Below are 15,307 nucleotides of genomic sequence, written 5' to 3'. Positions count from 1 at the left end.
GGAACATAGAAGAGGGACAGCCCAAAGTCTGGGAATGCAGACTGAGAGGAACCAGGATTAGGGACTGGAGTTGGAGAAATCTTGGTGCAGAGAGTCCTGTGATCCAGTCACATAACAAGTAGAAGCAGGAGTCAGCCATTCGGCCCTTCAAGCCTGCTCCGCCATTCAATAAGATCATGGCTGATCTTCTACCTCAACTCCACCTTCCCGCACTATCCCCATATCCCTCGATTCCCTTAGTATCCAAAAATCTATCACTCCCTTGCCTGAATATACTCAATGACTGAGCCTCCACAGCCCGCTGGGGTAGAGAATTCCAAAGATTCACCACCCTCTGAGTGAAGAAATTTCTCCTCATCTCAGTTCTAAATGGCCGACCCCTTATTCTGAGACTGTGACCCCTGGTTCTAGACTCCCCAGCCAGGGGGAAACATCCTCCTGTCTTTAAGAATTTTGTATGTTTCAATGAGATCACCTCTCATTCTTCTAAATTCTAGGACATATAGGCCTAGTCTGCTCAATCTCTCCTCATAGGACAATCCCCCACCCCCCTCCAATCCCGGGAATCAGTCTAGTGAATCTTCATTTCACTCCCTCTAAGGCAAATATATCTTTCCTGAGGTAAAGAGACCAGGGGGGAGAAATTGGGTGAGTAGCGCCACCTGTTAGCGCCTAAAGAGGCAGGCAGTGGCTGTAGCGCCACTGGCTGCGCCTCCCGCGATATTCAGGATGGGCGCTAATGGTGGCGTTAGCCTGTTGCGCTGCGCCGCCACCGATGACGTCATCGGTGTGTGCAGCACCCCATTCGCGCCCCGTTCGCGATATTTGGTAGCGAACGCCGCAGTTGTGCCGTTCGCTACTCGCGCCCGGTTCACGGGGCCTTACTGTGCCGGCAGCGGCGCAAGTTAAGGTGGAGGTGCGGGGCGGCCGCCTGCCAGCACCTCCGTCCCCGGCCTCCTAACCACCCCCCCGCGGCATTGCCGGCTGTTTCCCGAGACCCCGGCACTTCTCCTCGGTGCCGGGCTCATTTGCCGGCACTCGCGAGCGGGGATCGCGCTGTTGCAGGCACCTCCCCCTTAACAGTGGGAGGAAGGCCTGCAGTACCGCAGCGTGCCGTGCCGCAGCGTGTGGCGCTGCGGCACGTTGCGCAGCGATAATCAGTTTCAGCGCCCTAAGAGGGAGGCGGAGCGCCTCGAGCCTCGCCCCGTCTCCCTCGAGCGGCACTGAAACTGAATTTCTGGCGATCGGTATCACTCCGATCGCTGCGCTAAATCCTGCGCTCAGGCGACTTTTGCGCCACTTTAGCGCCCCAACCCAATTTCTAGGCCCAGAGCTTTGGGAACTTTTGGGGAGCGGTGACGGAGTTTGGCAAAATTGGCGGTTGCTGGGATCTGGCAATATTTGGGGGCAGGGGGCAGGATTTAGCAACTTGAGGGGTGAAGAAGGGCAGGAGAATGAGTTGCAAATTGCCCAAGGATCCTTTCAATTCCAGTCTTCCCCAACCCCCTCACTGCATTCCTGCCCGCCAGCCTCCACATTGACCCATCTGGAGCACCTCTTGAACCAGCAGGCACTCCACGTACCCTCATCACTTTCCCCGTTAGCAGCCAGTTTCAGTCCTTAAATTCTGCAGTTACTGGGTGACTAGTAGGTTTGTTAACCTCTACAGACGTCAATAAACAGAAATTCCCATAACTATACCAGGGATGAGGGACTTCAGTTACGTGGATAGACTGGAGAAACTGAGGTTGTTCTCCTTAGAGCAGAGAAGGTGAAGAGGAGATTTGATCAAGGTGTTCAATATCATGAATGGTTTTGATAGAGTAAATATAGAGAAAATGTTTCCAGTGGCAGGAGGGTCGACAACCAGAGGACACAGATTTAAGGTAATTGGCAAAAGAACCAGAGGGGGAGATGAGGAGACGTTATTTTACGCGGTGAGTTGTTATGATCAGGAATGCACAGACTGAAAGGGTGGTGGAAGCAGTTTTAAAAGGGAATTGGATAAATACTTGAAAAGGAAAGTTTTGCGGGGCTGTGGGGAAAGAGCAGGGGGAGTGGGACGAATTCGAGAGCTCTTTCAAAGAGCCGGCACAGGCATGATGGGCCGAATGGCCTCATTCTGTGCCAAGTGATTCTTCACAAAGTTTACCGAAAACCACTCACGATTCAATGTGTGTGGGTTCTTAGTTTGTAATATTAACAAAATGCTTTAATTCCCGAAAATGGTTCCGCTGACAAAGATTTTTCAACAGCTCGGTAAGGGAAAGGCACTCATTCTTGATGTTTTGACAGAGAGGAGGAAAACAAAGCTGTAACTGCTGCTAATCCCTGGTGTATTAATCACAGCTCTGGTCTGACTGAGCACCTCATAACAGTTAGTATTTTAAACACAAGCTGCCTGTGAGAAATCTTGAAGAATTTAATGTGCAGCTTCTTTCAAAGTCTCAGCTGTGGCTCAGTGGGTAACACCCTCGTCTTCTGCGTCAGAAGGTTGTGGGTTCAAGTCCCACTCCAGAGACTTGAGCACAAAAATATAAGCCTGACACTCTCAGGGAGTGCTGCACTGTCGGAGGTGCTGTTTTTCGGATAAGACATTAAACCAAGGCCCTGTCTGCCCACTATTTGAAGAAGAGCAGGGGAGTTCTCCCCGGTGTCCTGGCCAATATTTATCCCTCAACCAACATCGCTAAAACAGATTATCTGGTCATTATCACATTGCTGTTTGTGGGAGCTTGCTGTGCGCAAATTGGCTGCCGCATTTCCTACATTACAACAGTGACTATACTTCTATAATTGCAAAATACTGCGGATGCTGGAAATCTGAAACAACAACCGAAAATGCTGGAAATACTCAGCAGGCCAGGCAGCATCCGTGGAGAGAGAAACAGAGTTAACGTCCCAGACCTGAAACGTTAACTCTGTTTCTCGCTCCATGGATGCTGCCTGGCCTGCTGAGTATTTCCAGCATTTTCTGTTGTTGTTACTGACTATACTTCATTGGCTGTAAAGTGCTTTGGGACGTCCTGAGGTTGTGAAAGCCGCTATATAAATGCAAGTCTTATTTATTTAAAACATCTCAACTAAAATCCTCCCAGTGGAATGGGATGCACCCTGTTAGCCAACAGATTGGATGATGCAGGGTCTGCAACCTGCACATGCTCAGAGTGCACAGATCTGATGGAAACTGTTGAGGGGTAAGAATATCCACTCGAGGCCCAGGCTTTTTGAGAGAGGCTGAGGCCTTGAAGGAAAAACCAGAATGAAGGTATTAAACCATCGGGAATGGTAGCATAGTGGTTGTGAGGAAGGATGTTCTTGCCATGGAGGGAGTGCAGCGAAGATTCACCAGACTGATACCTGGGATGGCAGGAATGACGTATGAGGAGAGATTGGGTCGATTGGGCTTGTACTCGCTGGAGTTTAGAAGAATGAGAGGGGATCTCATTGAAACTTATAAAATTCTAACAGGACTAGACAGACTAGATGCAGGAAGGATGTTCCCGATGGCGGGGGAGTCCAGAACCAGGGGTCACAGTCTAAGGATAAGGGGTAAGCCATTTAGGACTGAGATGAGGAGGAATTTCTTCACCCAGAGAGTGGTGAACCTGTGGAATTCTCTACCACAGAAGGCAGTGGAGGCCAATTCATTAAATATATTCAAGAAGGAGTTGGATATATTTCTTAAGGCTAAAGGGATCAAGGGATATGTGGAGAAGGCAGGGACAGGGTACTGAATTTGGATGATCAGCCATGATCTCATTGAATGGTGGAGCAGGCTTGAGGGGCCGAATGGCCTAATCCTGCTCCTATCTTCTATGTTTCTATGTTATGGGATGAGAAATCCAGAGGCCTGGACTAATGATCTGGCAGTTAATGAGTTCATTATGGCTGGGGAATTTAAATTCAGTTAATTAAATAAATCTGGAGTAAAAAAGCTAGTATCCACGGGATTGTCCTAAAATCCATCTGGTCCACGAATGTTATTTAGGGAAGGAAATCTGCTGGTCTGGCCTATATGTGACGCCAGACCCACAGCAATGTGGTTGACTCTTAACTGCCCTCTGAAATGGCCTTGCAGGCCACTGAGTTATAGCAAACTGCTACAAGGAACAGCAGTTCAAGAAGGCGGCTCACCATCACTGTCTTGAGGGCAATTAGGGATGGGCAATAAATGCAGGCTTTGCCAGCGACGCCCAGATCCTGTGAATGGATTTTAAAAAAGCCAATTCAGTGGGTAAACTTAATCATGTTATTGCCCCCAAAAATTATTTTTCAAATCTTTTTCTTTTATTCAAAACCTTATTTTGGATATTAGATATTTCAATTAGTGCGAAAGAAAAGGCAGAGCAAAATCTTAAATAAATATTGAAACGATTGGTTCATTAACAAAGAATTATCACGACTGTTTACATAGGGAAAATCAATGTTAAATGTTGAGATGAAAGTGCGACAAAAGACATCGTGACAAAAGTGGTGAAGTCGGTGGTGTTTCAAGGTTTTTAGTACGATCTACAGATTAGAAGCTGATAGGACAGATCAGTGCACCACAATAGTAGTGTGCTCGCTGACCTTGACTCCCATTCCGGCAACGCCTCGATTTTAAAACTCTTTTCCTCGTTTTCAATGGCCTCCCTATCTCTGTAACCTCCTTCAGCCCTGCAACCCTCCGAGATCTCGGCGCTCCTCCAATTCTGGCCTCTTGCGCATCCCCGATTTGAATCGCTCCACCATTGGCGGCCGTGCCTTCAGCTGCCCGGGCCCTAAGCTCTGGCATTCCCTCCCTAAACCTCTCCGCCTCACTGCCTCTCTCTTTTAAGATGCTCCTTAAAACCTACCTCTTTGACCAGGCTTTTAGTCATCTGTCCTAATATCGCCTTGTGGGGCTCGGTGTCAAATCCTCCCTGATTACGCTCCTGTGGAGCACCTTGGGACGGTTTACTACGTTAAAGGCGCTATGTTTAAGTTGTTGTTGTTGTCCACCATGTCTAGGGTTACACATGAGGAGAACCAACTAGGGCAGATGACCGATGGCCCTGGAACTGTTCCGCAGCGAGGAGCCAGCTCCTTCGGGAAAGGAGCGGAAGGAGAAAGTTGAAAATTATTTAACTTTTTCCAGATCCACACATCGTGTGAATGAATAAGAAACAAAACACACTGTGACTCGCAGAGTTCAAATATTTCATTTTATTTCCATCTGAGCAATCGGTAATATTTGTTTACTGGGCTGAATTAAACAGAAATGATAGTCTAATAAGCGCTGCAGACTGAGAAGGAGAACTCATTATGTTGTTCCAATTCCTCACATTCTGATTACTAATAGTGGCTTCACATCACTCCAACTAAAGTTTCTTCCTCCTCGGTGTGAATTTTGCCTGTAAGACACAAAAATAGGAGAGTTTTGGCACTCAGATATTAAACATCTTCGTTCACTTCCAACTGCATGGTATTGCCAAAGTTATACTGCTGGCTGCGTGCTGGTCGCGAGCCGGTTGCAGCAGGGTTCTGCCCCCGTGTGCTGACTCACATGCGTAGAGCGCCAAGCATTAGTGTCCAAATGCAAGTGGCATTGCTAATGTAAGAAGAGACATGGGGGGGGGGGGGGTTGAAATTGGGTGTCGCCCATTTTGGGGCGCTAATACCGGCCGGGTGCAAAGTTTAGCGCCCGGCGCTAATTATCACCTCCAACTGCAAAATTCGCCTCTATCGCCCCTGGAGGTGATTTGAGCGCTAAATCAGGCGCTACACACCTCTCTTAAGGAGCTAACATCGGGTAGCGAGGCGCTACCTCAGAACGCTACCGAAGCTCAGGCGATGCCCGTTACCATGGAAGCCAGACAGACTGGCACCGTCCAGTTCTTAAAGGGGAGGGGCCATCTTTCTGGCCAGCCAATCCCTGCTCATTGCAGCCTTGAATCTCGGCCTGGAGAGACCTCGAAAGCAATTGTGTTGGGTGCACTAATGGATAGGCCCAGGGAAAGAACTCGGTGCTTAGGAACCTCAAAAGTGATGCTGAGGGCCAAAACTCCTTAGGACAGCGTTAAATCTCTCCAGACGTCTCTCTTCCTCTCAACCTGCGTGTACCAAAAATTTTGCCGACAAGAAAAAGCAGGGAGCCTTTAACTAGCGCTCCCCCAGCCCCTTCCCGACTGCAAAACGTTCCCCTCTACCTGTCGTTGCTAGCGGCAGGTGCTAAGGCAGGGGGCACCACTCAGTATCCGGTCCGGGGCGCTACCAGGGCGTTGCTCGCTCGACTGACGTCACGATCTGCGGGTGCAGGAGATCGTGGCCGTAGTGTTTAGCGCCGCCGCAAAATGTCTGGTCAATTCCGCGAGCGGCGCTAAAGTCGCCGCGTTCGGGCGCTAACTTCCTAGCGCCCCCCCCGGAGGCGCTAACGGGAGGCGCTAAGCAACCGAATTTCTCCCCCATGACATTTAAAAACTTCAGGAAAAATAATGTTATCAGGAACTGATTCTACTTCTCGGAAGAGAGATGTGGGGTGAGGGAAGGATGGGGTAGGGTCAACTTAGGGAAGGATTCAGGTTAAGGACAGGATGTGTTCGGGTTCGGTCAGTGTAGGAAAAAAATATTGAGTAAGGATAGGATTGGCCGCAGCTGCGATGCCTCCACGGTTGAACAGTCATTGTCCACACTGACACAGTCACGTGGGTGAGGTACTGGAAAGTAGGCAGCGCCCATGGAACTGTACCCCAGCAAGAGTTAAAATCTTCAGGAGAGTTTCAGAAAATTTGACGACGGAATAAAAGTGTGAAGTCAAATATTTGTTTAAGAGAATTCCTACTTAGTTAAATTCTATCACTTAGGTGAGAGTTTAAGTTCAGTGTTACTTCCCTTCCACCCCAACAGGGAAATACAGTCAGTAATGGGCAACCTCACTGGTGTCACCTATGGAGCGAGTCAGTGAGGGGCTTCAATCTGAATCTATCCAGTGGCTCAGTGGGTAGCACTCTCTCTCTCTCTCGTCTCTGCGTCAGAATGTTGTGGGTTCAAGTCCCACTCCAGAGACTCGAGCACAAAATCCAGGCAGCCACTCCAGTGCAGTGCCGAGGGAGTGCTGCACTGTCGGAGGAGCCGTCTTTCGGATGAGACGTTAAACCGAGGCTCTGTCTGCTCTCTCAGGTGGACGTAACAACTCCCATGGCACTATTTCGAAGAAGAGCAGCGAGAGTTATGTCCTGGCCAATGTGCCGCAAAAGGGCTGGTATCGGATTGACACTGTCTCTCACCTCGTTTGTTGACCGCGGGTTGCTTAATCACACAAGTGGAGATTTTGGGGTCGAAATTTGTCTGGGGCAGTGCCGCAGAATGGGTGGTATCGGATTGGCCGCCCGTTATACGCAGTCAATGGAATTAAATATCGGGCGCTGCGTATAACAGGCGGCCAATCCGATACCACCCGTTCTGCGCCACTGCCCCAGGCAAATTTCGACCCCAAAATCTCCACGGTCAACAGACGAGGTGAGAGACGGTGTCAAACGAAAGGAAAATGCAAGGAGAAGCGGAAATCCCACAGGCTGGGAGAGCCGTAAAAAACAACAAAGGGATACCAGGAAAACCTTGCAAGCGTTATCAAAGCTAGCAGAAAGAGTTTTATATCAATATACTAAGAGAAAGCCTGATGCTTTGGAAAACCCTAGCTCTGATGATGCTTGTTAAATCTCACGCTTACCAGTGTGCTTCCAGAACAATCCGGAAAGAGAAATTCAGTTCTCTTACTGTGCATCAGCTTGTCCACATCAACTGCAGCCTGGCGTGAAGAGCATTTAAAATCTGGTTAAAATTTTTATCATCGACATAAAAAAAACACATTAATATTAAAAGTCTTGTACAGAATCTTCAGTAAAGAATGCTTTCAATTAAAATGTGTCACGTGCAAAGTCCAAAGACGCAGTCGGGTCGATCTTAAAGTTGCCCTGTAAGGCTTGATGATGTCCTAGTGGGTGAGGAGGCCCTGCAAGTGTTAAGCCACACAGATTGGCAAGGTTTCAGGATCAATACCCCAGTCTGTGCTAAGGTCGTTCATCGGAGCTGGGTTTTGGCAGGCGTGCTGCAATTGGTTTCAAAGAAAGAACAAACTTGCATTTCTATTGCGCCTTTCACGGCCGCAGGACCTCCCAAAGCGCTGTACAGCCAACGCAGTACTTTTTGCAGTGTAGTCACTGTTGTAATGTAGGAAACGCGGCAGCCAATTTGCGCACAGCAAGCTCCCACAAACAGCAATGAGATATGACCAGATAATCTGTTTTAGTGATGTTGGTTGAGGGATGAATTATGACCCAGGACACCGAGGAGAACTCCCCTGCTCTTCCTCGAATAGTGGCCGCGGGATCTTTTGCGTCCTCCTGAGAGGGCAGACGGGGGCCTCGGTTTAACGTCTCATCCGAAAGACGGCACCTCCGACGGTGCAGCACTCCCTCAGTACCGCGCTGGGAGTGTCGGCCTAGAGTGGGACTTGAACCCACGACCTTCTGACTCCGAGGCGAGACGTGGGGGAATCAGCAAGGGGATCTCGCTTCCTGCTTACCCAGTGATTCCAGGCACAAAGGGCTCGTGTGTGTGGGCACTGGGAGGGAGGGGAGAAAATTGGAGGTTGGGGGGGGCGGTTGGGGGGAAGGGAAAAAACATGACACGAGGTTACTTACATCCTGGAAAGATTCAATGACATCATCGGCGGCTTCTCGTTTCCCACCTGGTCGCAAATCGAAGGACCAGTGCTGTGCGGACAATAAATTCACAAGGATGGCGCAGCTCAGCGCAAGATAGACAAGTGCCTTCAATGATGTGGACATTCTGGAAAAGTGAGGCTCCGCTTTTACTGCAGATTTAAAAACATGGGTTTTCTTCATTTTTTAAGGCAGAAAATTAAGTGGGGAAAAAATTGCCGCTTTAATAAAACCCAAGTAAATTTGGAGCTAATCAGTTTTTAAAATATAATATATTGTAAAAAATATATATATATTTTGAATAGTGTAAAAATCAACAATGGGTTTTAAAAAGTCTAGTCAAACTAAATGACAACCCACAATTATTTACACGCCACGTTTATCGGGGGGTCACCAGCAAACTCGTTATCGAAATCAAAAATAAAATTGAAGAACTTGTCACCAAGCATTGCCAGGTCCCTGGTGCAGTGAGGCTAGCTGCTCCGTAAAGCTGCCCCATCGAGCTCTCCCAGGTGTGAGACAGTAAGGTTGGACACATAAGAACATAAGAAATAGGAGCAGGAATCGGCCCTTCGAGCCTGCTCCGCCATTCAGTGAGATCACGGCTGATCTTCCGCCTCAACTCCATTCACCGGCCCTATCGCCATATCCCTTGATGCCCTTACTAGTCAGAAATCTATCGACTTCTGTTTTGAATATACCCAATGACTGAGCCTCCACAGCCCTCTGGGGTAGAGAATTCCAAAGATTCACCACCCTCTGTGTGAAGAAATTTCTTCTCAATGCAGTCCTGAATGGCCTACCCTTTATCCTGAGGCTGTGGCCCCTGGTTCTAGACTCCTCAGCCAAGGGAAACATTCTCCCAACATCCACCCTATCAAGCCCTGTAATAATTTTATATGCTTCAATAAGATCCCCTCTCATTCTTCTGAATTCAAGAGAATACAGGCCTAGTTTACTCAATCTCTTCTCATACGACAGTCCCGCCATCCCAGGAATCAATCTCGTGAACCTTCGTTGCACTCCCTCTATGGCAAGTATATCCTTCCTTAGGTAAGGAGACCAAAATTGTAGACAGTACTCCAGGTGTGGTCTCACCAAGGCCCTATATAATTGGAGTAAGACTTCTTTACTCCTGTAATATAAAGCTCCCTCAATGCCAGGGGTTTCCACTGGGCAGCCCATGAGCCCTGACAGTCTGACTCACATCCCAGTTCTGTTTGTGCTTCCATGTCCTATTTGCAGGTTTGTCTTGTTTGAATTCCGTGAGCCTGGAGGTTTGCAAAAGGACTGTTTTATTTGATGCCTCTTTGGTGCATAATACAAACTCTCAAACTCTGCTCGCATCCACACAGCCTGAGAGATTGGCAACTTAATGTAGATGCAGATGTAGATTGATTTTTGCACTCAATGTCAGGAAGACTGCCAGGTCAGGTACAACATGGATGAGATGCAACACAGAGCTCCGTCTGCACTGTCCCACGACTATGCCCCAACTACTACCTCAAAGGGATGTCCCTGACCCCCCTCTCCCTTCCTCAGAGTGATATATTCCATTTGTCGCACTAGCCATCCGGAGACCTCAGACTGAGGCTGACAATTTTGTGTCGGATTAGGGGCTGTTTTAGGCTTTGTGGGGACATCTGAACTAGAGACTGGGTTAAGTGTTCAAACTCGTGCCACGCAGAACCCGTCAGGGCAGCAAAAGGCTAATCATTTCCCCAGATAATACACTCAGCACACTCGACGTTTATACACTGTGTAACTAATGTAATCAGGTTTAGTTTCAATGTGGTTACATAAGAATTAGGAGCAGGAGTCGGCCACACGGCCCCTCGAGCCTGCTCCGCCATTCAATAAGATCAAGGCTGATCCTTGACCTCAATTCCACTTTCCTGCCCGATCTCCATATCCCTTGATTCCCCTAGAGTCCAAAAATCTATCGATCTCAGCCTTGAATATATTCAACTTCAACACAGTAAGAAAATACCACTCAGCCCATTAGATCTGCTCCAGAGATAGACCAGGTACTGTTTGTTCTATCGCTTTATCCACCTCACTTTATCTAATCTCCTGAGAGTTTGCAATGTGTCTCCCTGCAAACCCCTCCCCACCCAGGCAAAAATCCAGAATATCCAATGTTACTGCCGTAAGAAAACTACTCGGCACTTGGTCTGAGTATTAAACAAGGCTTTAATCAACTGTTTTTCAACATGGAGATCCAGTTGTGTCCTTCACTAGTTCCTGTTAAAGGATGTCCTGAGCAAGCTGGGCCCATGCCTGAGTATTTATACTCTCCCTGGACAGCGCCACCAGCAGGCCGCCCAGTATCATTTCATAAGTCATTTCCACATGAATGACAAGGTTCATGTCAGTTACATTTTACATTCTACATCCTTGGCACCGCATTTCCATGATCCTGGAAGCCCAGGAACCACCATGTTCCAAACAGCATTCATTCATTTCCATCTGTAATTATGCTTACAACTTCCCATCCCATTCCTAGATCTGGATCATGTTTCTCCTCGAGCTGCTTTCTTCCCAACAAACGCTGCAAGCGTCTCCTTATAACTTGGGGCCCCAAGTGCTGGGATCATCCTGGTCACTCTTCCCCAAACCCTCCCGACACATCAACGTGGCATGGTTTTCCAAATATGGCCTTACCCGTGATCTGTACATCACTTGTTTTGACTTTGAGATAAATCCCAGTTCCCAATTACAGCTTCCCATGGACTGGATTCTGCCCGTGAATGATCGGTACTCACCCCAAAATCCTATCGCCCTCCCACCTTGATTAATGGACAACCCTTCACTGTGGACACATTTGGTGTTTCCAATTACAATGTGCATTAGCTTACACTTATATCTACAAAAATCCAACTGATATTCCTTAGCCCATTCACCCAGTTGGTCCAGATCTCTTCAGATAGTGTAACTCTCGTACTCAGCACCTGCTATGTATCTTGCACTGTATCCAGTTTAGATACAAAACGTGCAGCATCCGTGATGGCTCAATCTTTAAGTTCATTGCTCACTGTGGATTTGGAAGACCCTTCACCCGACTGCTGGGCTGGGCTGGGCTGAGTGAACCGATCTCAACCAGGGCTACGGGAAAGGTGTTGCTCTCGACCTGAGTGCACATGGACTGAAAAGAGCACAAGGAAATAAGAAATAGGAGCAGGAGTAGGCCATGCGGCCCCTTCGAGCCTGCTCCGCCATTCAATAAGAACATGGCTGATCTTCAACCTCAACTCCACTTTCCTGCCCGATCCCCATATCCCTTGATTCCCCTGGAGTCCAAAAAATCTATCGATCTCAGCCTTGGATATACTCAAAGACTCAGCATCCACAGCCCTCTGGGGCAGAGAATTCCAAAGATTCACAACCCTCTGAGTGAAGGAATTCCTCCTCATCTCAGTCTTAAATGGCCGACCCCTTATCCTGAGACTGTGACCCCTAGTTCTAGACACTCCAGCCAGAGGAAACAGCCTCTCAGCATCTACCCTGTCAAGCCCTCTAAAAGTTCACGGCATGGACATCAGGTAAAGACAGGACTTAGCTGAGGTGCCCTCCATGCTGATGAACATACGAACATACGAATTAGGAGCAGGAATAGGTCACTCGGCCCATCGAGCCTGCTCCGCCATTCAATAAGATCATGGCTGATCCGATTACTCCACATTCCCGCCTACCCCCGATAACTTTTCACCCCCTTGCTTACCCAGAATCTATCTACCTCTGCCTTAAAAATATTCAAAGACTCTGCTTCCACCACCCTCTGAGGGAGAGAGTTCCAAAGACTCACGACCCTCTGTGAGAAAAAATTTCTCCTCATCTCTGTCTTAAATGGGTGGACCCCTTATTTTTAAACAGTGACCCCTAGTTCTAGATTCTCCCACAAGAGGAAACATCCTCTCCACATCCACCCTCAGGGTCACTGACTGGGCTCACACATAGATAATGGAAACGTACGGAAGATGCTGCCGGGAGCTGGCATCAGTGCAACTTTAGCCTAGGAAACAGGAGGGAAGGAATAACAAGGTACATACAGAGGAGAGCATAACGTCGAGGACTGTGCAGAAGCCCCTTACCTTGCAGAAGCTTCTTTCAGACTGAAGTCCACTGCTCCGTTTTGATTGTACCTGCAACTTTATATACAATGCAGACTTTAAGACACCAGCAGGAATTCTCCACATGAAACAAGGATTACACCAAATCCATAATCCCCTCTGCAGTTTACCTGTCATGATTGAGCAATAAAAGTCAAAACTAACAGATTGCTTGCTAGTTAATCATTCCCATGGGAACAATCAACTTTCCAAAAGTGCTTACTCTATACACAACAGCCTTGAAGTAAAGCAGCGGGATACTAGCACATGATTGCTAATGTGTTCCTCTGAAATTCCTCTCTACTTTAGCGGAGGTGTTAACCTGCTTATTTTAGGTGCTTTAATGTCTCCAGTGTAATGGCGGAAAAAGGGATTTCAAACGCATTAAACTCGTACCCCACCGCGTAGCAAGGCAAGCTTTCGTCCTCTGCTGTTTTCCTTAGTCTAAATATTTGGTCAGAAGAATGGAATGGGAGAATGGCATCACAGTGCCAACGAAGCCTGTTAATTGGACACATTATTAGAAAACTAAGAACTATTTTTTAAAGTGTGTTATTTTTTTTCCCCCATTCAGTTCTCGCTCAGAATCTCTGCCCACACTCCCCTACCCACACGACCATCCTGGGCATTCATTTTCTGTGAAGAGGTGATTCCTGACATCAGTCCTGAACTATCAGCAGAAGATCCCCCATTATATTATAATTTAATATAAAGCTCTGGATTAACCTTTTTCTATTCCGCGTACTATCTTGTAAAGCTCTATAAGTTCCCCTCTCAAAGTCAGAGTCCGCGTTTTCCTAATCTTTCCTCCTAACTTGGTCTTTAGGGGTCAATCACATCCCAATTCTTGGCACAAGGATTGTGTGCAAAGCTGGGTCAAGTTCTTTTCTTTCCCCTTGGCTGTCTCATATTCACTCTTGTACTAGCTGTACAGGCATAGGGATGGGCAATAAATGCTGGCCTTGCCAGCGACACCCACATTCCATAAACGAATAAAAAAAATATAAACCAGGCAGAACGATTGTGAATGGAATTGTACAATATTTAATATGTTCTTGGAAATGCTCTGTTATGTGGTGGGACCGTAAGATTTTAGTTGAAGTACTGAGTGAGCCTTGCTCGGTCGCTGGGGGCAGAGTCCCTGTGTTGTGTTACCAGTTGCAATAAATTCCCTTTTTTCAAAAAGAGTTGGGTTTGAAGAAGTGAATTAGGGACTTGACAAATCATGGATCCTCCCATGTGGTACACTATGTTTTTACTTATTTCCACTCAAGTCCCAGGCAAGAGGTGATATACCTATCAATTCATCCAATGAAAAGCGATGAGTTAAGAAAGTAACTATAGGTTTTTATTGGCTAAATAACAGAGCCCACCCTCGTGGGTGATCGGATCCAACAAGGAGGAATACCAGCCAGTCGACCACCTTTATACCTGGGCAGATAGGTGGAGCCATGGGCGGAGTCAGCAGTGGTCAGCCCAGGTATAACAGCGTGACAAGAGGCGACCTCATGTAGTGATACAACAGTGTAACAGTGATAACCATAGTGTAACGATATAACAGTGGAAAACATAGTGTAACGATAGTGAACGATAAAAGTGGTTTACCACATTCACCCCTTGTTTAGATTTGAGTCCGGCGGGGTGAAGTGTATTACCAGTTTGGGTATGTCAGTCTGTCCGGAGGCCTCGTAAGCCTTTCCGATCGTCGCAGCAGCGGCGGCGGTGTTGCAGTATTCGATGTTGTTGCTGGTGTCTGCGTGGTCGGCGAAGGCTCGTGGGGTTCCAGCATGCCGTCTACCTGGGCTGGATTAGGGGGGGTGGTGGGGGGGGTAGCGGTGGTGTCTCAGGAATGCCCGAGGGTGCGAGGTCTCGTAAAGAGACTGTGTCCTCCCGCCCGTCTGGGTACGCCACATAGGCGTACTGGGGGTTGGCGTGCAGGAGGTCCACCCTCTCGACCAGGGGGTCCGTTTTATGGGCCCTCACGTGCTTTCGCAGCAAGACGGGCCCCGGAGAGGTCAGCCAGGTTGGTAGCTTGGTTCCCATAGTCGACTTCCTGGGGAAAGCAAACATTCGTTCATGGGGGGTGGCGTTAATGGCAGTGCAAAGCAGTGACCGGATGGAGTGCAGCGCTGCCGGGAGGACTTCCTGCCAGCGAGAGGTTGGGAGGCCCTTAGACTTTAAGGCTAAGAGGACGGCCTTCCATACAGTCGCGTTCTCTCTTTCCACCTGGCCGTTCCCTCGGGGGTTGTAGCTGGTGGTCCTGCTTGCAGCAATACCTCTTGCTAGTAGGAACTGGCGAAGTTCCTCGCTCATGAAGGAGGAGCCCCGGTCGCTATGTATATAGTTTGGGAACCCGAACAAGGCGAAGAGGTCGTTCAGGCATTTGATGACCGTGGTACTGGTCATGTCTGGGCAGGGGAAGGCAAAGGGGAAACGGGAGTACTCATCAATAATGTTGAGGAAGTACACATTATGGTCAGAGGATGGGAGGGGCCCCTTAAAGTCGATGCTCAG

At 48.2% G+C, this 15,307-nt stretch overlaps 1 protein-coding gene across 2 annotated transcripts; it reads right to left on the bottom strand.

Moving 5' to 3' along the window:
• Positions 1 to 5,167: 5,167 nt before the first annotated feature.
• On the bottom strand, positions 5,168 to 12,918 carry LOC147098032 (progonadoliberin-1-like). Of its 2 annotated transcripts, XM_085971246.1 has the most exons (4): positions 12,776 to 12,918; positions 8,664 to 8,836; positions 7,691 to 7,768; positions 5,168 to 5,375 (listed from the first exon to the last, which is right to left on the bottom strand). In XM_085971246.1, the coding sequence occupies exons 2-4, from the start codon at positions 8,808 to 8,810 to the stop codon at positions 5,343 to 5,345; spliced, it is 258 nt and encodes an 85-aa protein (XP_085827372.1). In that variant the 5' UTR covers positions 8,811 to 8,836; positions 12,776 to 12,918; the 3' UTR covers positions 5,168 to 5,342. The 2 variants fall into 2 exon arrangements, with proteins under 2 accessions (XP_085827372.1, XP_085827371.1); XM_085971245.1 differs by lacking the exon at positions 12,776 to 12,918 and having other exon boundaries at positions 8,664 to 11,883.
• Positions 12,919 to 15,307: the final 2,389 nt, after the last annotated feature.

This window comes from Somniosus microcephalus, chromosome 30 (genome assembly GCF_052327205.1).
Source record: "Somniosus microcephalus isolate GS21.2 chromosome 30, FLI_Smic_1.0, whole genome shotgun sequence".
NCBI classification, from domain to species: domain Eukaryota; kingdom Metazoa; phylum Chordata; class Chondrichthyes; order Squaliformes; family Somniosidae; genus Somniosus; species Somniosus microcephalus.
The sequence above is the reverse complement of the archived record's forward strand: the minus strand, read 5'-3'. Positions and strand labels throughout refer to the sequence as shown.